General features: G+C 41.0%; 2 protein-coding genes across 2 annotated transcripts in view; both read left to right on the top strand.

Annotated features, from left to right (window-relative positions):
• LOC132872746 (BOLA class I histocompatibility antigen, alpha chain BL3-7-like) overlaps nucleotides 1-25,194 on the top strand; it is a 223,758-nt gene that overhangs the window by 42,179 nt on the left and 156,385 nt on the right. The window lies entirely within an intron of this gene.
• On the top strand, nucleotides 4,797-25,014 carry LOC132872854 (uncharacterized). Its single transcript, XM_060907960.1, has 3 exons — nucleotides 4,797-4,997; nucleotides 23,724-23,966; nucleotides 24,346-25,014. The coding sequence occupies exons 1-3, from the start codon at nucleotides 4,797-4,799 to the stop codon at nucleotides 25,012-25,014; spliced, it is 1,113 nt and encodes a 370-aa protein (XP_060763943.1).

Raw genomic sequence — 25,194 nt, 5'->3', positions numbered from 1 at the left:
AAACAGTCTTGTTATTTTCCAAGAGTAAATAAATTTAACTTATGTTTTCAGAGACCAAAGATTTAGAATTCCACTGAAGAACATATTCAGTCTGTTTGTTTCAGACAATTTAAAAAGAAACTCAAAGAGGAACTTCTTAAAGCATATTAAAATCATTTATTGTGCCCTCTTTGGCTTGCTCTTGGAATAATCCATCTGTTTCCTGTGTTTTCAGGATTTGGTATTTATTCTCTGATATTATTTGTGTATTATTGTGTGTATTGTGGGTGTTGTACTCCTTCGACCTGCCAATTACTGAATATGATTTTACTTTCCCTCCTCATACCCTGACTCCCTGACTCTTAGCTTTTTAGTTCAATGTTGTATTTATATTGGAGGGATGCAGTAAAACAGTGTGATCTTTGGGGGATGAGGGTGGGGGTCCTATTTAACTCATTATAACTGAAATATAGTTGTTAGACTTCTCCTCACTTCATCCTGTGTGTTGCGCTGTTGTAGTCCGATGTTGGAGATGGGCGAGTCCTTTTCGAGCTCTCACCTGTGTAAATGAAATAATTCTCCATTCCAGCTTTTCTCCCCTCACTGGCTGTGTCTCATTACACTCATCCTCACTTCAGTAGAAGGTCTGCTGGCTCAGATGTTTGGGGTGTTTAAGAAGCAGTTTTGCTCTCCCCTCCCAGTCCACACTGTGATGCAGGTGTAGTTTTACCTGCTGGAAACCAGTCACAGTGACAGGAACATCACTATACTGCAGTTAGTTCTGGTCCACTCTCTGACTGGAGAAGTTCTGTTGAAGAGTGTTGATATTCAGGAGAACAGTACTGGGATATTTGACTGTGTATCACTCCGCTTGTGTGTGTTTACTGTGTTAAATTACAATTCTAGCAAGACTTCATTACACTGAAACTATTACTACTAGAACTGGAATGACATGCTGACCATCTCTCTCTCTCTCTCTCTCTCATTATAGCAGAATGTGTTCAGATCTGGGAAGGAAATACTAAATAATGTAATCTAAACCCCTTTCCTCTCTTTTATCTCCCAGTGTCACTTTCTGTATAAACCTGCACTCTTCAGTTCTGATTACTCAAAATGAATCCTGAATTCTGATTGGTGCGATTTCTGACTCTGAAATCAAGCTTCAGGTCACAAAGTTACTTTTTCCCAACTGCAGACTTTCACTGAAAGATCTGATTCCTTTCCATTTAATTTGATGAAGATTGACACTGAGAGGTGAAGATGGTGCACAGTAGAGCTATAATGAATGTATGAATGTACAGTGGTGCTTGAAAGTTTGTGAATCCTTTAGAATTTTCTATATTTCTGAATAAATATGACCTAAAACATCATCAGATTTTCACACAAGTCCTAAAAGTAGATAAAGAGAACCCAGTTAAACAAATGAGACAAAAATATTATACTTGGTCATTTATTTATTGAGGAAAATGATCCAATATTACATATCTGTGAGTGGCAAAAGTATGTGAACTCCTAGGATTAGCAGTTAATTTGAAGGTGAAATTAGAGTCAAGTGTTTTCAATCAATGGGATGACAATCAGGTGTGAGTGGGCACCCTGTTTTATTTAAAGAACAGGGATCTATCAAAGTCTGATCTTCACAACACATGTTTGTGGAAGTGTATCATGGCACGAACAAAGGAGATTTCTGAGGACCTCAGAAAAAGCGTTGTTGATGCTCATCAGGCTGGAAAAGGTTACAAAACCATCTCTAAAGAGTTTGGACTCCACCAATCCACAGTCAGACAGATTGTGTACAAATGGAGGAAATTCAAGACCATTGTTACCCTCCCCAGGAGTGGCTGACCAACAAAGATCACTCTAAGAGCAAGGCATGTAATAGTCGGCGAGGTCACAAAGGACCCCAGGGTAATTTCTAAGCAACTGAAGGCCTCTCTCACATTAACGTTAGCCAATGTTCATGAGTCCACCATCAGGAGAACACTGAACAATGGTGTGCATGGCAGGGTTGCAAGGAGAAAGCCACTGCTCTCCAAAAAGAACACTGCTGCTTGTCTGCAGTTTGCTAAAGATTATGTGGACAAGCCAGAAGGCTATTGGAAAAATGTTTTGTGGACAGATGAGACCAAAATAGAACTTTTTGGTTTAAATGAGAAGCGTTATGTTTGGAGAAAGGAAAACACTGCATTCCAGCATAAGAACCTTATCCCATCTGTGAAACATGGTGGTGGTAGTATCATGGTTTGGGCCTGTTTTGCTGCATCTGGGCCAAGACGACTTGCCATCATTGATGGAACAATGAATTCTGAATTATACCAGTGAATTCTAAAGGAAAATGTCAGGACATCTGTCCATGAACTGAATCTCAAGAGAAAGTGGGTCACGCAGCACGACAATGACCCTAAGCACACAAGTCATTCTACCAAGGAATGGTTAAAGAAGAATAAAATTAATGTTTTGGAATGGCCAAGTCAAAGTCCTGACCTTAATCCAATGGAAATGTTGTGGAAGGACCTGGAGCGAGCAGTTCATGTGAGGAAATCCACCAACATCCCAGAGTTGAAGCTGTTCTGTACGGAGGAATGGGATAAAATTCCTTCAAGCCGGTGTGCAGGACTGATCAACAGTCACTGGAAACATTTAGTTGCAGTTATTGCTGCACAAGGGGGTCACACCAGATACTGAAAGCAAAGGTTCACATACTTTTGCCACTCACAGATATGTAATATTGGATCATTTTCCTCAATAAGTAAATGACCAAGTATAATATTTTTATCTCATTTGTTTAACTGGGTTCTCTTTATCTACTTTTAGGATTTGTGTGAAAATCTGACGATGTTTTAGGTCATGTTTATGCAGAAATATAGAAAATTTTAAAGGGTTCACAAACTTTCAAGCACCACTGTACTGTTCTGGTGAATCTCTCACCATTCAGACATGCCCTCCTCCACAAACAAGGGAGAACTTAAAACAGTCCTAGGAATGATTATATACTGTACCTCACCAGGTTCAGCCCGAGTCCTGTCCAGAATCAGTGTGTCACTACAGCCACCAGTGAGTGTAAATGAGTGGATGGAGTACCTGAGGACCTCTAGGGGCTGGCTGCAATTTTTAACTCCGCCCATTCTCATGTTAACGAATGGAGACTGAGCAAAACTTACATGTTAAGTTACATCTCATGTACCTGCCCCCATCCTCTTTGACTACAGCCCCAGCAAAGAACTTCACTTACCGGTAGATGTGTTGAAGAGTGGCCTGGTTGCAGGTGTCCAAGAGGTTAGGCCAATAGCTGAAGAAAACTGTGCTCATTTGAGTATAAATATTTCCATGCTTTTCTGTATAGCAGAAAGATCATGGGTTCGAGAGCCACTTGCAGCAACATCTCTCCACTGAGAGACAGTATATTGGAGTAAAAATTAAATGACAAGCTCACAGTGCAGAGTTTTAGCTTTAATGTGACGGGGTGAGGAATTACAGTACAGCACTTTTAATATTTGCTCCCACCCTGTTTAAGGGACCGAAAGTACTTGAAAAAACTAACACTCATCAATCAAATTGTATTTTTGTTCAATATTTATTTGCAAATTCTTCCTAGTCAATGACTGCCTGAAGTTTGGGACCCATAAACATCACTGTAGTGTATAGATACACACACAACAAAAAAAGAGATGTATTCTATACTTTTTTTTTAAAAATGGTATTTTATGTTGACCTCTGAACTTTACACTGGATTGGCTCTGTTACTGCTATATATGTAAAAGCGTGAGGGAGCCCGCGCGCAGACCTAGAGGTGAGCTGGAGAATGCAACACGTTTGTTCATCTAAGCTAATAGCAATATTACCTTGGTTAGCAAAAATAAAGAAAAGAGGAATACTAAAGAACTGTTGGAGTATTTGCATTGATTTTAGGTAGATACACGACAAGTTTTGGAGACGAGGATGGGATACCTCAACTTTTTTTTATGTGCAGTGGGTTGCTCCTGTTTTGACCAGGTAACTTTAGCTAACTTTTGGAAGATGCTAGCAGTCAATGACAACCATATGCCATGGCACTGTATAGCAACGATATTGGACTGCAATTCAATGAAACAGCAGAGAACTTCGACAACTATGAAGAAAGGCTCATGCAATTTTTGGCTGCCAACAAGATTGAGGAAGACCGTCAAAAAGCCATGTTTTTGTCCGTGGTTGGACCAAAGACTTTTGCCTTGTTGAAAGACTTGATATCACCAAAACCGTTTAGTGAAGTGACTCTTGCGAGTTTATTAAAATCATTAAGGCAATTTTACATGGGAAAGAAAAATGTACTGGCTGAAAGATTCGCTTTTAGAAGCTGCCGACAGCAGTCAGGTGAGACTTTTGCTGACTACATTGCTAGTTTGAAAGGATTAGCATCTACATGCGATTTTGGCATGAGCCTGAAGGAGCAGCTGCGTGATCAGTGCGTGTGCGGAACATCCAACAACGATCTGCGTCGAAAGCCGCTGAATGCCGCCATTGGCGATGGACTGACATGGCAAAAGATGGTTGAAATAATGAATAACTTTGAGTGCACGAATGCTGGACTGGAGAGTATGCAGAATGGGCAATCGTCAGCGCACCTGCAAGCAGACCACATCGGAGTGAGGAGACTGCGAGAGCCCAGGGCTGCACGAACCCCGATGGAGAAGGCTAATGACCGCAACCAGGACTGCTATCGATGCCTAGAAAAAGGACACGGACCAGGGAGCTGCCGTTTCAAAGAGTTCCAGTGTTGTGGATGTGGAAAGAAGGGACATCTGGAACGTGCCTGCTGAAGCAAGCGCACTGACCCCAGGATGGAGCAGGAGAGGTGGCCTACGGGCTATTCGTCTGCTCGGCCACCTCAGGCTAAAGGCGGCCTGGAGGTCAAGTTCATGGACCAAGGAGCCGTGGCTCGCGAACCGGAGCCAGAGACTGATTCGGCTGAACAACGAACTAACATGAGACTGTATACTGTAAAGACTGAGTGTGAGTATGTGAAACCATATAAGGTGATGGTAAAATGCAATGGGATTAGGATGTACATGGAAGTAGATACTGGGGCAGCGATGTCAGTTATCTCAGAGGGCTTGTACAAATCGAAACTAAAAGGGGCGAAGTTACAGCCTTGCGACATTACACTGAGAACCTACACTGATCAACCGCTAGCCTTGTTGGGTAAACTTATGGTGACTGTACAATGTGGGAAGCAGCAATTGCTGCTACCATTGTTGGTGTCTCGTTGTAAGGCACCTGCGCTTATGGGCCACGACTGGATTCAGGTGCTAAACTTAGACTGGTCCAAAGTAAATCGCGTAGCCATATCCGATCCAGTGGAACAAGAGTGCTCCGAGCACAGGGCAGTGTTTTGTGCGGAGCTAGGATGCGCTAAAGGCGTTACTGCCACCCTACATGTGTCACCCGATGCGAAACCGAAGTTTTGCAAAGCGAGGCCCCTGCCTTATGCACTGCGTGAGGCCATTGAGAAAAAGTTGATTGAGCTTGAGTGGCAGGGAGTAATCTCCCCTGTGCAACATAGCGAATGGGCTGTGCCGCTAGTATGCATTCCTAAATGAGATGGATCTGTGTGCATTTGTGGAGATTATAAAGTGATGATAAATCAGTGACTTGATGTGGATCAATACCCCCTGCCGAAAACGCAGGACTTGTTTTCTACTTTAGCAGGTGGAAAACACTTTGCCAAACTTGATTTGACACAGGCATATACTCAGCTCGAACTGAATGAGAAAAGTAAGCCGTTTCTCACCATAAACACACAGCGAGGTCTCTGTGTGTAACCGCTTGCCATACGGGGTCGCTAGCATGCCAGGTATTTTTCAACGCACAATGGATGAAGTCTTACAAGGGCTTGATGGGGTAGTATGCTACCTTGATGATATTCTAATTACAGGAAAAGATACTAATGCCCATGTAGACAACTTGAAGCGCGTGTTACAGAGACTCGAAGACCGTGGACTTAGGTTAAATAAAGGACCTCGGACATGTAATTGATGTCAAAGGTGTGTGCCCAATTAAAGAGAAAACTGAGGCTATTGACAAGGCACCAGTGTCTAAAAATGTGTCAGAATTGAGGTCTTTTTTGGCCATGCTCAATTACTATGGGAAATTTATACCGAACCTGGCCAGTGAAATTAAGCAAGTGACTGAGCTGTTGCATAAAGAGTGGAACTGGTCTAAGAAATGCCAGGATGCCTTTGAACGCACAAAAGCACAGCTTGTAGCTGCACCAGTGTTAACACACTATGATCCGCAATCGCCTGTGATTTTGGCGTGCGATGCCTCACCTTACGGCATTGGCGCTGTGATTTCACATCAGTTTCCAAATGGCAGCAAGAAGCCCATAGCGTATGTATCGCACACGCTCACTAAAACCAAAGTCAATTACTCTCAAATAGAAAAAGACGTGCTTAACATCATACTTGGCGTCTTTCGATTACGTTCATTATGTCTTATATTAAATATAGTTAGTTTTTTTTTTTTTTTTTTTTTCTTTTTTATCAGACATCTAATTTTTGGGTTTGTTTACCTGACATGTTTCGACGTACAACTTCCGTCTTCCTCAGAGTGTCACCGGATGTTAATTGGTGACGCATCTTTTATCAGCTGCTGTTTCTGAAGGCGTGGCCTTCCTGTCTGGATTGACAGGTCGGTCACGCCTTATACTGTCCGTTCGTCCCCGAACGGACAGTATAAGGCGTGACCGACCTGTCAATCCAGACAGGAAGGCCACGCCTTCAGAAACAGCAGCTGATAAAAGATGCGTCACCAATTAACATCCGGTGACACTCTGAGGAAGACGGAAGTTGTACGTCGAAACATGTCAGGTAAACAAACCCAAAAATTAGATGTCTGATAAAAAAGAAAAAAAAAAAACTAACTATATTTAATATAAGACATAATGAACGTAATCGAAAGATTAAAAATTAGTTACGGAGACGAAAGCATCAAGGAGTTTCGCCGCCTAGAGCGATTGACACGGAAACGGGCACGCTACAGGAATCACCTGAGATTCAATCTGCGCTGCCGGGATGAGGAAGTCGTACCGGCCAGCCTGAACATAAAGAACCCGATTCCAACCAGAAACGCGGAAAAGATGATCAGGAAAGTGCGGATGACTCTGGTAAAAGAACGGATACGGTGCACAACGGATAAACTAAATAATATCAACAGCGAACTACACAGGGAGACGGAAACTTTCAAACGCCGGTTTCCCCAAAACAAGGAAATGGAAATGGCAATACACGGACACTTGGCAGACATACACGAACAGGAATTCACAGAGACAAAAACCCGACAAATACGAAAACTGGACAAACTCATCGCACAGAAAAAGAAGGCAGAACCGGAGCACGCACACATCAACGACAAATGGATTCATAACATATCAAGGTACAAACTCTCACAAGCAGAACGCAGTATATTAGCAAAAGGACTCAACTACGCTGTCACACCGAACCATATACCACACGACGAATTCATTCTGGCAACTGAATTAGCATGTGAGAAAATACAGGATCAGGGACAAAAAGCAGCACTAAGAAACGCAATAGCTGGTATTTTGAAAACGGCCAAACCACCACCCAGTAACATCACCAAACAGGAAGCCAAAGCCATGAGAACATTAGCTAAAAATAAAGATATCACAATCCTCCCAGCAGATAAAGGCAGAACAGTAGTTATTATGGACACTGATGAATATGAACGAAAAATGAATGAATTACTCAGCGACAACGCATTTGAAATATTAAAAAAAGACCCAACAGAAGACAAGAAAAAGAAACTTAAAGCACTACTCAAACCACTACTTGATGAAAATAAAATAGATAAGCAGGATTACAATCATTTAGTACCCACAGCCAATGTCATCCCCAGGATTTACGGTACACCAAAAATACACAAACCAGGAACACCATTACGCCCCATAGTAGATAGCATTGGTTCAGTCACATACAACTTATCAAAAGCACTCACCGAAATAATTAAACCATTACTAGGACTCACAGACCAACACTGCAAAAACTCAAAACATCTGGCAGAAGAACTAAAAAACATCAAAATGCAGCAAGATGAAGTTTTTATTTCACATGATGTCATATCTCTTTTCACCAGAACACCCACGGAAGCCACCATACAGATAGTACAAGACAAATTAAAAACAGACAGGACGCTCAGGAAACGCACAAACCTCACCGTACAAGACATCACTCAGCTCCTTCAATTCATCGCCACATCCACATACTTTCAGTTCAGGAATACAATCTACAGACAGAAGGAAGGTTTTGCCATGGGAGACCCACTATCAGCCATCATGTGCGGCTTTTTCATGGAGGATCTGGAGCAGAAAGCACTCACTACAATACCAGCAGAATACAGGCCAACACTCTGGAAACGGTATGTGGACGACATATTGGAAAAAGTAAAGAGGGGACACACTCAACAGCTCACCGACCATCTCAACACCATAGACAATACCGGCAATATAAAATTCACACATGAAGAAGAAACGGAGCAGTCAATAGCATTTTTGGATTTAAAAATACAACACACAGAAGATGGGGACATCAAAATAAAAGTACACAGAAAACCCACACATACCGACCAATATTTAAACTGGACTTCCGAACACCCCATAATGCACAAAATATCCGTAGTTAGAACATTACATGAACGCACAGCAATAATTACAGATCCACAGGACAAAGAACAGGAGGAACAACATATACAACACGCACTGAAGGCATGTCAATATCCACAATGGGCAATATCCAAAGGGGCGGAACAGGTTAAGAACAACAAAACACAGAAGAAAGAGAAAAAACAAACTAACAAACAAGAACACAGGGGAGTAGTGACATTACCATACATCAGGGGAATAACTGAACGCATTCAAAGAGTAATGAGGAAACACAATGTTAACACACCGGTCAAACCACACACAACACTCCGTCAGATCCTGGTGCATCCCAAAGACAGAATACATCCGGACAACAGATGCAACACCATATATGAGATTCCATGTAAATTATGCAATAAAACTTATATTGGGGAGACAGGAAGGAGTTTCAACACAAGAAAACATGAACATAAGAAAGAGTGCGAAAAGGAGACAGCTACAAGACAAACCCGAACAATAAAAGAAAAGGCACAACAGGAAAATTATAAGTCAGCTATAACAGATCACTGTAAAAGGGAAAACCACATTATGGACTGGGGGAATGCCAGAGTCATCCGCACAGAAGATAACAAACATCAGCGCTGGATCAGGGAGGCCATAGAGATCCGTAAGCGAAGCCCGAGGACCATCAACCGGGATGAGGGAGCATACATGCTCTCCCATACCTGGAGTCACATCTTGCAGGGGACGAACGGACAGTATAAGGCGTGACCGACCTGTCAATCCAGACAGGAAGGCCACGCCTTCAGAAACAGCAGCTGATAAAAGATGCGTCACCAATTAACATCCGGTGACACTCTGAGGAAGACGGAAGTTGTACGTCGAAACATGTCAGGTAAACAAACCCAAAAATTAGATGTCTGATAAAAAAGAAAAAAAAAAAAAAAAAAAAAAAAACTAATCATACTTGGCGTGTCAAAGTTTAATGACTATTTGTACAGACGTAAGTTTACTCTGCTGACTGACCACAAACTGTTGCTTAAATGGGATCAAAGACCAGCGTGCCTACATTGGCTGCAGCCAGACTGCAGAGGTCACTGTTAATTCTAGCAGCTTATCAGTATAACATCCACTACAAGCCGTCTTTGCAGCACGCAAATGCAGACACCTTGTCGCGTCTACCGCTACAGACAGATGATCCAGATGCAGAGTATAGCTCTGTTTTTAGGATTTCTTTTCTGGATCAAGTTCCCATCTCTTCACAAGAGATAGCCAGACAAACAAAGACTGATTCAATACTACAGAGAGTAAAGCACTTCACACTGAATGGCTGGCCAAAGCTTTTGACTGATGAAGAGTTAAGGCCATACTTTATTAGAAACACTGAGCTGACAGTTAAGTCTGACTGTGTGTTATGGGGTTTTCGTGTGGTTATACCAGAAGTGTTAAGGCCACAACTGTTACATGAATTGCATGAAAATCACCAGGGGATGGTTAGGATGAAGGCATTAGCCCGTAGTCACTTTTGGTGGCCGAACTTAGATTCAGACATAGAATCTCTTGTAAGTAACTGTCAGACATGCCAGTTAAATAGGAACCAACCTACTACAGCTCCTGTGCATAACTGGAGCTGGCCAAATTGACCTTGGCAGAGAATACACACGGATTTTGTGCAGAAAGGAAAAAGTACAACTTCCTAGTCGCCACTGACAGCTATTCACGCTGGCCAGAAGTACAACCCCAATTCCAAAAAAGTTGGGACAAAGCACAAATTGTAAATAAAAATGGAATGCAATAATTTACAAATCTCAAAAACTGATATTGTATTCACAATAGAACATAGACAACATATCAAATGTCGAAAGTGAGACATTTTGAAATTTCATGCCAAATATTGGCTCATTTGAAATTTCATGACAGCAACACATCTCAAAAAAGTTGGGACAGGGGCAATAAGAGGCTGGAAAAGTTAAAGATACAAAAAAGGAACAGCTGGAGGACCAAATTACAACTCATTAGGTCAATTGGCAATAGGTCATTAACATGACTGGGTATAAAAAGAGCATCTTGGAGTGACAGCGGCTCTCAGAAATAAAGATGGGAAGAGGATCACCAATCCCCCTAATTCTGCGCCGACAAATAGTGGAGCAATATCAGAAAGGAGTTCAACAGTGTAAAATTGCAAAGAGTTTGAACATATCATCATCTACAGTGCATAATATCATCAAAAGATTCAGAGAATCTGGAAGAATCTCTGCACGTAAGGGTCAAGGCCGGAAAACCATACTGGGTGCCCGTGATCTTCGAGCCCTTACACGGCACTGCATCACATACAGGCATGCTTCTGTATTGGAAATCACAAAATGGGCTCAGGAATATTTCCAGAGAACATTATCTGTGAACACAATTCACCGTGCCATCCGCTGTTGCCAGCTAAAACTCTATAGTTCAAAGAAGAAGCCGTACCTAAACATGATCCAGAACCGCAGACGTCTTCTCTGGGCCAAGGCTCATTTAAAATGGACTGTGGCAAAGTGGAAAACTGTTCTGTGGTCAGACGAATCAAAATTTGAAGATCTTTATGGAAGTCAGGGCCGCCGTGTCATTCGGACTAAAGAGGAGAAGGACGACCCAAGTTGTTATCAGCGCTCAGTTCAGAAGCCTGCATCTCTGATGGTATGGGGTTGCATTAGTGCGTGTGGCATGGGCAGCTTACACATCTGGAAAGGCACCATCAATGCTGAAAGGTATATTCAGGTTCTAGAGCAACATATGCTCCCATCCAGACGATGTCTCTTTCAGGGAAGACCTTGCATTTTCCAACATGACAATGCCAAACCACATACTGCATCAATTACAGCATCATGGCTGCGTAGAAGAAGGGTCCGGGTACTGAACTGGCCAGCCTGCAGTCCAGATCTTTCACCCATAGAAAGCATTTGGCGCATCATAAAACGGAAGATACGACAAAAAAGACCTGAGACAGTTGAGCAACTAGAATCCTACATTAGACAAGAATGGGTTAACATTCCTATCCCTAAACTTGAGCAACTTGTCTCCTCAGTCCCCAGACGTTTACAGACTGTTGTAAAGAGAAAAGGGGATGTCTCACAGTGGGAAACATGGCCTTGTCCCAACTTTTTTGAGATGTGTTGTTGTCATGAAATTTAAAATCATCTAATTTTTCTCTTTAAATGATACATTTTCTCAGTTTAAACATTTGATATGTCATCTATGTTCTATTCTGAATAAAATATGGAATTTTGAAACTTCCTCATCATTGCATTCCGTTTTTATTTAGAATTTGTACTTTGTCCCAACTTTTTTGGAATCGGGGTTGTAGCTCTGATGAGTAGCACAACTGCAGAGAAGACCATAGAGGTTTTGAGGGGATATATTGCCACTTGGGGTCTTCCAGATGAGCTTGCGTCCGATAATGGACCACAATTTGTGTCTGCTGAGTTTGAAACATTTCTGAGAAACAATGGTGTAAAGAGTTCTCCATATCATCCAGCTTCTAATGGAGCTGCAGAGCGCCTAGTTCAAAATCTTAAAAGGGTTCTTGAAAAGGGACAGAATAGTGGCATGACATTGCAACACTGCATCCACAATTTTCTTTTCTGTTACAGAAGTACACCACAGTCCACGACAGGGAAAACACCTGCAGAGTTGTTTCTGAGACGTCAGTTCAAAACCAGATTGTCTCTCACAAAACCCAGTTTTACTGACTCAATGCAACGGAAGCAGGATAGTCAGCAGCCAAAGCAAGCTGATAAACTCACACGGCTGAGACACTTCCTACCCAGACAGAAAGTTTTGGTTCAAAACCACAGGTGAGGGGAAGGTGGTAAGTGGGTACCTGGGACTATTGTAAAGGTACTAGGTCCTGTTACATACCTGGTGAAGGTGTATGGAAAGGTGTACAAGAGACACGTGAACCAGATGATTGACACTGACTTGGAGGTGTGTAATGACAATTAAATGGAAATGTGCAATGATTTTGATGAGTTTACAGATCTGTGTGTCATTCCAAATGTGTCACATGCATGTGCAGCTATGCCTGCAAGTGTTACAGAGTCCACTGCGAGGGGTGAACCTCAAGTTTCTAGTGATGGCGCTCCTATTTCAGTTTCAGAGGGTGTACAGAGGCCAAAGCGTCAGGTTAAGCTGCCTGAGAGATTAAATCTGTAAGAACCCAGTCTTATGAGATAATGTGGAAAAAAAATTGGAATGTTGAAGTGAATATGCGCAAAAAAAGCTGAGTCATCAATCTGAGTTCAGTTAGATGGCTGAAAGGGACCAAGTGTGAAAACACCCTCAGTTTACTCTCAGGGTGTTTTCACACTTGGTCCCTTTCAGCCATCTAACCGAACTCAGATCGATGACTCAGCATTTTTTGCGCATATGTGAACACTCCAACCGTACCCAGACCCCTTTAAAGTGAACCGAACTGAGACCACCTCAGGAGGTGGTCTCAGTACGGTTCGCCTAATCTGCGCATTGTGAACAAAAAGCGCACCGGGTTCACTTCGCCTTTTTCACTGGAGTTTAACCTTCTTCGTTTGCCGTAGTTGGTCACGTGACTGTAGCAGGGAAACTTAACTTCCTTTTGGAACTTACCACAGCCGCTTTACAGTTCTCTGAACTTACTGACTGATGAGTCGGCCACAAGAATATAACTATATATAATATCTGTGCTCACTCTAGGACCCAAATTGTTTTAGCGAAAAGTGCTAAAATTTTTCAAACTCAAATTTTTCTTTAGCAATTTGCAATTTCGCTTAGCAAGAAATGCTAAAAGAACAATTTTCTTTTTAGCAAAGTAATTTTTTTTAGCAAGATATGTTATACTTCTAAATATTTCTTGCACTGATATAATATTGAAAAATGAATTGTTATTGTAGTTTGTTGGTGTTTTCAATAGTGTTTGCAAGCTTGTTTCCTGCCTTTGTCTTTCCATGTTCTTGATTTATGTTCATAGCATGCTTATTTATTCTTGAATCCTCTTATTTTGATCATTTCATCAACTGTATATATGTAATGAAATTGTGTGTTTAATTTAACCCGCTTAATCTGGTTTACGGAGTCCATATTTTTCATTATAATTATATCTAACATCTGGTGTGATGTGCTTTGCATTGTTTGCTATCTATGCACCTTTTAGCCCTTAGTCACCCTCTGTAGTATGCTGTCTGGCTGTGTAACATAACTGCATGGTGAGTGGCTTCCAACTCTATCAGGGATTTATCACACCTATGGGTCATGTATAAATTTGAACTGGCCAACATCAGTGTCTGACTTGACCAATATCAGTGGCTGTCCTTGCTAAATTAATTTTATTTTTTTCAAAATTCTATTTTAATATCTCAACCACTGGTATTGCCTCGCGCTCGCGCGTGTGTGTGTGTGTGTGTGTTTTCATTATTGAGATGTGTGTATGTATCTGTGTGTATAATTGGGATCCGTGTGTGTGTGTGTGTGTGTGTGTGTTTAGGGGGAGGGGGTGTCTTTATGGGTAGGATGAAGGGAGCTCAGGGAGTTAAAATCAATGGTTGTTTCTTATAAATTAATCTCATAACCCAAATATAATGATATTCACCATTAATTTCTCAAATGAAACACCTGCAGTCAAAACTTTGAACCATGTGCGTCAAAACGCTCTGAAAACAAGGTACACTTGGTCGATATATCCTGGTTCATCTGTGAGTTCTTCCAAAGTTCTGTCAGGGTTGATATTATGTAGAAAATACGTCTTTAGAATGGTTATATCGTGTTTTTATCCCTAACTGAGAAAGCTAACAGAACATTCTAATATGTTAGCTCACTTTTTACATAAGTTTGTTATATGTAAAGTCGGATAATTTATTTTAAACAAACCTCGCTATAATCTTGTTCACTAATGAGCGAGAATTGCCGACATTATCAGCGCAACTCAGAAATTGATCATTTTATATGTAAGGTCTGCTGCTACATAGACATATAAACATAGACGCCGCATTGAGCTGGTGGCCCCGTTGCTGGGATACGTCAGAGCATCCGCCATATTGGATGTGGCAAATCTTCCCCGTAAACCAATGCAAGTAAATGGACTGAACTTCATAAAGCCCCTTTCTACAATAATATTTAACTCGATGCCTTTTATTCACCCATTAAGACACACACGTATATATTTGGGAAACAAACAGGCATCAAAACAACACATATAACTTTTAATGTGATGGTTATAAATAGTGTGCGAAATACCCGTCAATATTCTGAATGACCGCCAAATTGAGTTCGGCCAGGTTCTAACGCCATACCAAAACAAAATACATCGCTGATTCCTTCACATTCAGAAAGGTTAAAAACATTCATCATACGTTCAAAAACGTTCATCATAGTGTGGCACTGTATTATCTAATTCTCACTGCTTATAACTCTACACCTCCCCGGTGGAGATGAGCTGGGAAACTGAAGGAACAGTAATGAAAAGTATTTTTCCAGTCTCACCTGTGAAAGGTAATCCCATGTGATCTCGTTTGGACGGTAAACCTGTTGGTACAGTTAAACGCAGCACATGAATGAGGCATCTTTATTCTCGGCTACTGTCTAGACGCTATACCAGAGACGGCTGAAGAATCTCCACTTTGCCCCATCCAATATGGCGGCGAGGATGACGTATGATTCTACGCAGAAGGCGGCGTCTATGTTTATATGTCTATGCACTGCTATTGGAAAACGTAATTTGTGGTCAACCAATAAGAAGCTTCGAAACTCGGGGGCGTTGGTTATAAATCAAAACATCGAAGATGGACACGAAAGGTACTGTTTATCTTGAGAAATCGCAATTATTTGATGGATTTTGCTTAAACTTTCAATGACTTTCGCATAAAATGCGAATACAGATGATTTTCTTTTCGCAAATTGGAATAAAACTTCGCAATTTGCGGACGTGCGAGCGGCTAGCGTGAGCCCAGAATATATATTTTATATATATATATATTTAATATAATACATTTATTTTCCTTAATCTGCACTATTTTGATCAAAGAATACAGCAGGGCAAGCATGGCAGCAGACATTTTGATCCAAGAGAAAATTACCCAGAATTCCGTGCACTGGGGGTCTGAGGGCTCTAGAGGACCTGGTGTGAACAGAAAGAGGACTGAGGCCCCATCAAAGCTTAACTGGACCAGAAAGAGAACCCAGTCCTCTTTGTAATAAATTCACAGTGTGAACACAAAAAGAACGGAGTTCTTTTTCTGTTGGTCCACTTAAAGAGGACTGAGTCTGGTTCCTTTCACACCAGGTCCCCTTTAAAACACCCTGAGTGGTTTATTGACAGTCATGTGATTAACAGGAAAGAGCTTCCTGATCACGTGATCTCACGACGTCACTATTGTTTATGATAAGTCATCCCAGTACATTCTAATTGAAAGTGTTAATCACTGACTCTACAGATCTCTTATTTATTAGTGAGATGTGATGTTCCACAATCTATTAAAGTTAAAAAAAAAAAAAAACCTTTCCTCTTGTGTACAGTAATGTGTGACTGGGGTCTGGGTGTGGACTGGTTTGTGGTGAACAGTTTAAATCAGCTAAAAACAGTCCAAACAATAAATACAAGCACAATCTCAGTAAAGTCCTTCAGCCAGTGATGTTTAGTCTCAATAACAATGACTTATTTTACTGTCAGAGATCAGCATGTGACTGTTCAGACAGTAAACATGTACAGAATTCAGTGTTCTTCAAACCCAGTTACACCGCCACCTAGTGTTCATGTTCACGAAGTACACTTTATCAGTTAATTACACTTTATCACCTGAATCAGGTGTTCAAGAAGGGTTTATTTATTTATTTTATTTATTTTGTTTTAGTCAGATAAATGTGCTTTAGTTAAAATACTAGAGGAGTATCAGGATTGTATAAACAGAAACGTCTCTGATTTTTTTTCAAAAGGTTTTGATGATCCAATATTTTAGTCATTCTACCACAACGGGAAATTTGAGATGTGATGTTTAGAAAAAAAAAATTACCCATCACACTTTTTAAACTAATTTTATTTAATATCATGGTAAAACATCGATCACATACAATGTTGAACATTCCTTGACAACAAAAGCTCTTCTCACATTTTTAAGTGGCCAACCAGCCCCAGTTCTTGAGAAAGAAAGAAAGAAAGAAAGAAAGAAAGAAAGAAAGATCCACAAGCACAAACAAAGAGGTAAAATTAAATAGCTACAAGGGGATAGATACCATCTTCAGAGTATTCTACGTTTCAGTCAGATATTGAGCTACAGGTGCCTATCTCTGCAGAAAAATATCTTTTTTCATTTGCAATTGTGCAGTCATCTCTTCCATCATATATGGGCAATTCCATGTAAATGTCAACCTCACCATGCAAAAATAAAGCAACATGTAATACATCAAAACCACTCCCAGAGATATCACCTAGGCCTCTATTTTACAGATGTGAATAAGTTGAACCAATTTGTAACCAACCTAATATGTCACTGTCAGTCTTTTTTATAATGTAAAACCCAAGCTAAAATCAACTTTGATCATGTACAATTCTATATTATTGCCACAAGCCACAGAAATGTATGCTAAAATCCACAAAACAGCAAAACAATAGCCATCCTAAATATTATTTAAGAACTTTGATAGTTTTAGCTGATATTTAGAGAGTTTTTCAAAGGGTTATGGTGGTTAAATTGCTGATTTTCTAAACATACGCCATGTCTATCTCAGACGCGTCACACCCGTAACGGAATTTCGTCACATCCATAATGCTGACTTTTCCTTCCGAAACTCTGCATGAAATACAAAATATTTTAAACAAAGATTTTTTTAATATTCACCTTGGACCCCTCTATCAAATGGATATCTCCATTTCGACATTAGGTTTACAATTTCACAGAGTTTGATAAAAATGTACAGTCACCCAAGAAAAGTGATACTTTTTCTGTCACATCCATAACGCATCTTTTATTGGCATTTTCTGGCATGCCCTAGATGTACTATGGGAATTGTTCTTGTTCTATCACTTCTCCAGTATGGTACAGCCTTAAAATATGCAACACCTGTTTAAATACTGGGAGACAATAAAACATGCACTGGGTCATTTGTTGCCATTTTGAGTTCAAGTGTCACGTCCATAACGCTGGAATTGCTCATATATCTGTTTCAGTCTATTAGTCCATTGTTCCACCTTGGGAGGTTGAGTTTGCAACCAAGAGATAGTTCTCATTTTCCTTGCAATTAATAATAAATACCCTTAAAAATATACAAGTTATCTCCATAGAGTATACCTTTCGGTATACATCCCCCCCGGTAAAATTTTCAAGCGCAAGCAACTGAATTTGAAGTCTGTTTTTGGCTGGCACTTCTACTTTACTATGCATGTGATCAGCTACCTAGCAAGTTTAGGTGATACAATTATTTGGTATATGAACATTTTAAATGCAGAACTGTCAGAATTAGACTGAATAGACTGTTGCCTTAAAATGAAAATTCCATGATGTATATGGAAGATATATAGCCTGGCAAGCCAGACTTAATTAAGTTCGAATTTAATTAAGTCTTAATTAAATGTGAATATTTAGTCTGGCCTCGATCCGTAGACATTTCCGAAGGGGGTGGGAGGAACAAACCGCTGTCTTTCAAACCGTCTTCAAACTGCCAACGTTCTGACCAATCAGCGCAACTGTGACGTAGTCAGAGTGACAGAAAGCAGTGGGGGAGACCTTGAAATAATTTTTCAAAATGCGTATTAATTAATAAACAGGTTCTAGATATTAAGAAGTTTGGAGATAATGACCACAAGTTTGGAGTCTGTACCACATACACTCTTTTTTTCCAAGTGTTTTTCAAGGGTTTGCTTAAACTGTTTTTGAGAGTTTTTATTTAGTGGTGTTTGGTGAAATAATTTCCCTTAAATTTAAAATAATGGGAAAATAAGAAACAATCAAAAAGTAATGTTTCAAAGCTGTTTATTAATTCTTCGTACTGCACAAACTAGCCCCATCCTTTTGGCTACGAGCGGAGCCAGCTGGTAGATCAGACTTTTGCCATAGCCGGTCGGCAAAACAGCGAAAACGTCCTTCTTGAAAAGGAATGAGCGGAGAGCCTCTTCCTGCTCATGTTTCAACGAAAACTCCAAGTCTAATTCTTCTAAAACTGATTCCAAAGCGGAGTCAAACGCGCGCTGTTCACTAGCCGTAGCCATCTTTCCTGTTGTGCTTTCTCCAGCGTCGCGCAGCTTTGTCGTCACTCCTGCAAAAGCCCGCCCAAAGAATCCAAACAAAAACCTTGCATTGTGATTGACGGGCATGATTTGATGCCCGGGGTGTTTTTGTTTATATGGCGTGAGGCTAGACCCACTCGCTAGGCAAAAATATTTTTGGCCGCTAGGCGGATGGGTCTAGTTTACTAGGCTAGAAGATATATTTTCTTTTATGAGCAACTATTATTAGGCCACTCAGTAGCCTATGGAGTTCATTCAATCCAAATGTTTGTGTTGAGAGAAATTGCATGCATCACTGTATCAGTATGGATTTATGACATTCTGTATGCACATTATGGAGACTCCAGAGCCCTCCAGCAAACATCATCAATAATCAGGATTACAAAATGTATTCCTTTGTTTCCTCCATTTATTGACTTATTGTATGTGACCAGATGTATGCCTTGATGAATAACTACACTAGTTTTCTGATACAATTACAGAGTGCACTGCAAGAAATCCACTAAGTGTTTTTGGTTTCTTTTAGGCATCACACATTTATTAGAAAACACAGCAAATGTTCAAATATTCAAGTTAAATACTTAGCAACAATAAATCCACACATGAACAATAGCAATGATAAATATGACCACAGCTAATGTGCAAAATATTAAAGTTAAATACTTAACAATATCAACAAATCCACACATGAACAATGGCAAAACATCTAGACTTAATTATACAATAAAGATACCTATACCAGATTGTTCAACCTCTCCTGTGCCATTGTTGACCTGACGTAGCGCTTGATAAGTTTCAGTTTACTAAATGCCCTTTCTCCACCAGCAACAGTAACTGGGAGAGTGCAAAAAATCCTAATGGCAATACAAACTTCTCCAAAAATGCTCTGGAGTTGCATTCTGTAAATTGAATTGAGGAGATCAAGGCTGGTGCAATAGCATTATAGAAGGTTTATTTCACTAAAGTTTAATCAAATGAAAAAAATAAATGAATTAACCTTCCTCTGGTGTTAGCTTTCTGTTACTATCTCTAATGTTCACAGGTCGGTTTTGACCCGTGTTTTAAATCAGCCATAAAATACCCTAAAAATAATTATCATCCAATTTGTTTCTTACCTCTTGGTTACCTTGTTAGGCTCCCTTATCCATGAAAAGATTGGTTTTAATATTTTTGTTGTGGCCCCCTGGGCTTTTCTTTTAACAGCATACCCCTCGTTTTCAATATAAAAAAGTGGTCAAATGAACCTCAAGAGAATAATGTAAACAAATAAAAGGTTGTTCTGTCACCTGATTATTACTGAGGGGTATTAGATCACATCTCTTAAATGTTCAAAAAAATATTTTAATATTATCAACTATAGTAACATCTATGGCAGGGGTTGGAGACCAAGAGCCACATTTTTTACTGTATTACCGCAAAGAGCCACATCATACACATGGGCACACGAATATCACCCATCCCTTCCTCTCTCTCTCACACACACACACACACACACACACACACCTCTGCTCAGCCAGATTAATAGTAAATGTCACACACCAACATATTTACTCCTACAGTACTAAGACCACAGGCTGAGGCCAGTCATTTTTAACAATGAACATTGTGTGCACTTACTATGCATGCTGCTTAGTGGGACTCATGGCATTACCAAAAAAAAAGCCACACCGTACACATGACCACACATGTGTACCATACATTTGACCCCCCTCGCTCTCTCTCTCCCTCACAGACACACACGCTCAAACACGCACCTCTGCTCAGCCAGATTAATAGTAAATGTCACACGCCAACATGAGAGAAATTTACTCCTTCAGTCAGTACTAATACCACAGGCCAGTCATTTACAGCAATCAATATTGTGTGCACTTACTATGCATGTTGCTTAGTGGGACTTCTGACATTCCTTGCCTTGAACAATCCTCTTCAAATCTGGCTTGTATTCCGTCGTTGCCACTCGAAGCAGTTCTTTCACATGGGTGTCAGTCAGAACAGAACGATGCTTTGACTTCACGTGTTTCATGGTAGAGAACACAGACTCGCAGACGTATGTTGACCCAAACATTGACAGTATCTTAAGCGCAGCCCGTTTCACATTCGGGTATTTTTCCAATGGCACACTTTTCCAAAACTCAATGGTGCCTTCCCTCAAAACAGGTTTCAGTTGGTCTTCCTCACGAAGATCGATCATCTCCAACTCAGCCGCAGCCTCATCTGTGACAAGCGGGGCTTTCAAACAGTCCATCTCCGCATTGAATGGGTCGACGAGGAACGTAACCTGTGGCCTTTTCAGTTGTATATCACGGAACCGGGTTACAAAGCTTTCGTGCAGGTTTTCAATTAGTGTTGCATATCTGGCTCCTTGCTTATTCAGGGAGGCGGGAAGCTTTGAAATGAGCTAATGACGACTGACATATAAGGCAGAATGGCTTGCCATTACGTTCAACAAAAAAGTATAAACTCTCCCACTCTGTTAAAAATGTCCTATGTTCGTCTTCATATTTTCGTTTTGCTGTGCATTTTTTCATTGCCATTTTGAGAGGCTACTTGACACAAGATACACCTTGCCCAAAAACTTAGCGATTATCTCACGCACATGCACATTTGACATGACCTGAAAATACCGTAATATACCCAAGCAAAGCGAAGATGCATTTGACGAAAATACCATATTGAACTCAAGCAAAGCGCACACGCACATAAAAAAAACACAAACACAAACTTCGATATGAACGTAAGAGCCGCATGACACCGGGCAAAGAGCCGCATGCGGCTCGCGAGCCGCGGGTTGGCCACCCAAAATCTATGGTGTTTCGGGTCAATTTCGACCCATATATATTTACTTCAAGAAAAGGGCAAAAAACAAGTCTTTTTTTTTCTGTTGACTATCTGTGGCCTCATTGCTGGATCTGTACACTCCAGCAAGGAGAAGAACACCAATGTAAGCATCCAGGCATGCCCAGATTTTTATGCCATATTTGCCTGGCTTACTGGGCATGTATTGCCGGAACGGGCATTTTCCACGGAAAGGGAGAAAATGTTCATCTATTGTCACCTCTGGCCCTGGGTTGAACATCAGTGGAAGGAGTTGCACCCATCTCTCCCAGACATCCCTGATGGGAGCAAGCTTGTCAGATTTTGCTCTGGTGTCTCTGTTGTCAAATCTGAGGACTCTTGATATCATTCGAAAGGTCTGAAGTGACATTGTTGCCCGGAAAATATTCCTGCCTGTCGATGCGTTCCAGAGACTATTAGTGGCCTAATTGCTGGATCTGTACACTCCAGCAAGGAGAAGAACACCAATGTAGGCATCCAGGCATTCCTCATCAATGTCATTCCACATGTTGCCATGGACTTTTTTTCCTTCAAGGTTTGTCATAGCAATTATGACTTTTTTTAGTGACAATGGCATAAACAGATCAAAACATGACTTGATGTCACTTACTCTTGTCACAGCAAACCTTGTGATCCCAGGGATCATTTTGATGACATTAGCTGTCCTGCCATGTACGTCAGGAGGTACTGAGCTCCAACAGATGTTGCCACTTTTGGATATGAATGTTTCAGCAGGAGCAGCTTCAGCACCAGTGACCTCCTCATCAGACTGATCAGATGTGTCTGTGTCTTCCGGTTGATACGCCACATCATCTTCCTCCTCAGAGACCTGCTCATCTCCATCGCTATACTGCTCTGTGTCCTCTGCCTCATTATCAGCAAAGATATGATCCAGAGCTTGGCTTACATTCAGTCCTCTTCTCATTGTTGCACGCTGTAAATTGGAGATGTGTACTCTGCAAGTCACCAACTCTAAACTCAATTGGCGTTACATGCCTGGACATGTCTGTCTTTGTTCTGTCAAACAGGCAAAGAGAAAAGCCCCTGACTGAAGCTCAAGTGGTTGGAGGAAGAGCTGGCTGTAGGCTGTTGGCTGATTGTGTGTTTATGATTTCAGTTTTGGCATTTTTTATTGTTTTATAATCTTATATTTTAACTGGGTCGGAATTGACCCTGGGCGGCATGGTGGTGTAGTGGTTAGCGCTGTCACCTCACAGCAAGAAGGTCTGGGTTCGAGCCCCGTGGCCAGCGAGGGCCTTTCTGTGCGGAGTTTGCATGTTCTCCCCGTGTCCACGTGGGTTTCCTCCGGGTGCTCCGGTTTCCCCCACAGTCGAAACACATGCAGGTTAGGTTAACTGGTGACTCTAAATTGACCGTAGGTGTGAGTGTGAATATTTGTCTGTGTCTATGTGTCAGCCCTGTGATGACCTGGCGACTTGTCCAGGGTGTACCCTGCCTTTCGCCCGTAGTCAGCTGGGATAGGCTCCAGCTTGCCTGCGACCCTGTAGAAGGATAAAGCGGCTAGAGATAATGAGATGAGATGGGTGATATATATATATATATCACTGTCACTACTTTTGTTTGTTGAAGGCTCAAAGTCATCTGCAAAAAGACCTGCACCTGAGTTTAGGGCACGTCGTCGTTTGGCAAGTGTTTGGCATGCGCTGCTTAAATGCTGGCTGTGTTGCTTATGTGTGGTGAATGCATGTTCTGATAGTTTTAAGGGAACAACATGAGAATGTTTAAGTACAATTTTACAAAATAAGTATTTTAGTTCTATAAATGCTACGTGAAATGACAGGATGTTCCTGTAGAATTTTTGCTGTACATCAGGTACTTCCCTGAAAGTTCATTTTAGTATTTTGTGAAATTGTATGTTCAGTGATAACTGCAACAATATTTACCTCTGTTCCTTCACAGATTTGTCCATGCTCATGATGAAAGGTCAGCAGCATTGGCTCAATTGTTTGTGAAGCATGGGATTTAATGTAAAGTGGGAACTTCTGTATTAAGGTTGTAACATATGGATATATACATTTTGTGTTCCAGGAGAAGCAGAATGACATAATTCGCAGTATCAAACAGCTGAATGACAAAGTTGATGCACTTCATGCTCAGACCGTCCCTGAAAGTGTCGGTTCCCGGACATACCAGGAGAGGGAACAAGATGATGAGGACACTGCTGAGACCATCATCCGAAGAATGGCCAGCTCTAAACCAGAAGTGCGAGCTCGAACCAATTACAAGCAGTGCCTGGAAGTAATGGGCCTCCCAGTAAAGTCACTCGAAGAAGTGAGTTAATATATTTTCTGTTTGTCAGATTCTCTTCACTTCAATAAAATTTTGCTGTTTTATTTTTTACACAGTATATTATGAAACAACATGCTGTATTTATGGCAATGCACTAACTTACACAAATAGCAATAGGTACATAGGATTCATAATTTTTGTCTGATCTGCTTTCACCAGTGTGGTATATACCTAGCTGATAGCTATAACTTGAGAAAATTCTGCAAGCAATATAAACAGCTTGATAAAAATATAGGGCCTGCACAATAAGGTATTGGGTTGAGAATACTAATTATGAACATACAGCTCAAATTATACAGTATCTGAACAGTAAAATATAAATCATTTCTGATGAATAATGATGGTAATTTTCAACTTGCAGCCGAAGAGTGCTAATGACAAACTTGATGGCGAGGACAAGGAAACCAAGCGCCGGAGGAATGCCGTCGTCAATGCCTTGACTGCATACGCCCCTGGAATGGAACTAGGAAAGAATACAGTAGCAAACATTGTCAGGAACTGCTTGTACGCTATAGCCCCTGTTTATCTTTGGCAGTGCTTCAGCAGTCAGGGCAAGTCGGGAACCACCAAAGGCAGCCTTGCCAGAGACATGCCACAAATTTACCGAGTTATCATGGCGGCTGCAATAAGTATCACATCAATGGACAGTACTACCATCATTTCTACAATTGGTGCCGTAATCCGAAGCTGTCCTACCCGAGCAGAATCAAAGAAGTATAGACAGGACCATCCTGAACTTTTTCCTGACCAGCAAAAGTCTGATGAAAATAAAACACCTAAGGACAAAACCACCCAGAAACAGAAACACAATCCTACTCCAAAAGAGAAAACCGCAGCCATAGCCATCAACTCTGTGAATGGTAGAAAGAGGCCTCTCTCCTCTGACGAGGACTCTGAGGAGGACATTCTGACCTCATCTCCAGAGTGCTCTACCAGACAACAGCCTCTTCGGAAGACTCATGTAGTTCCTTCTGCACCTGGGGCCTCTGCAGCAGGTCAGAATTCTTCTGAATCTGAATCGAAGAGGTAGAACTGGAAGTGGGTTACTCAGATGACTCTGATGATGACCCAGATTACAGGTTTGAGAAACCGTAACATTTTTTCTAATAGGATGTGTGTTCCTTTATATATTATTAACTTGTACTTTGTTTTTTTTTTTACACACATCGTGGCTAAGGTGGATAAGGTGCCATACTATTAATCTGGGGAC

Source organism: Neoarius graeffei, chromosome 24, assembly GCF_027579695.1.
Source record: "Neoarius graeffei isolate fNeoGra1 chromosome 24, fNeoGra1.pri, whole genome shotgun sequence".
Classification (NCBI taxonomy): domain Eukaryota; kingdom Metazoa; phylum Chordata; class Actinopteri; order Siluriformes; family Ariidae; genus Neoarius; species Neoarius graeffei.
Note: the sequence above shows the minus strand (reverse complement) of the source record. Positions and strands in the feature narration are given on the sequence as shown.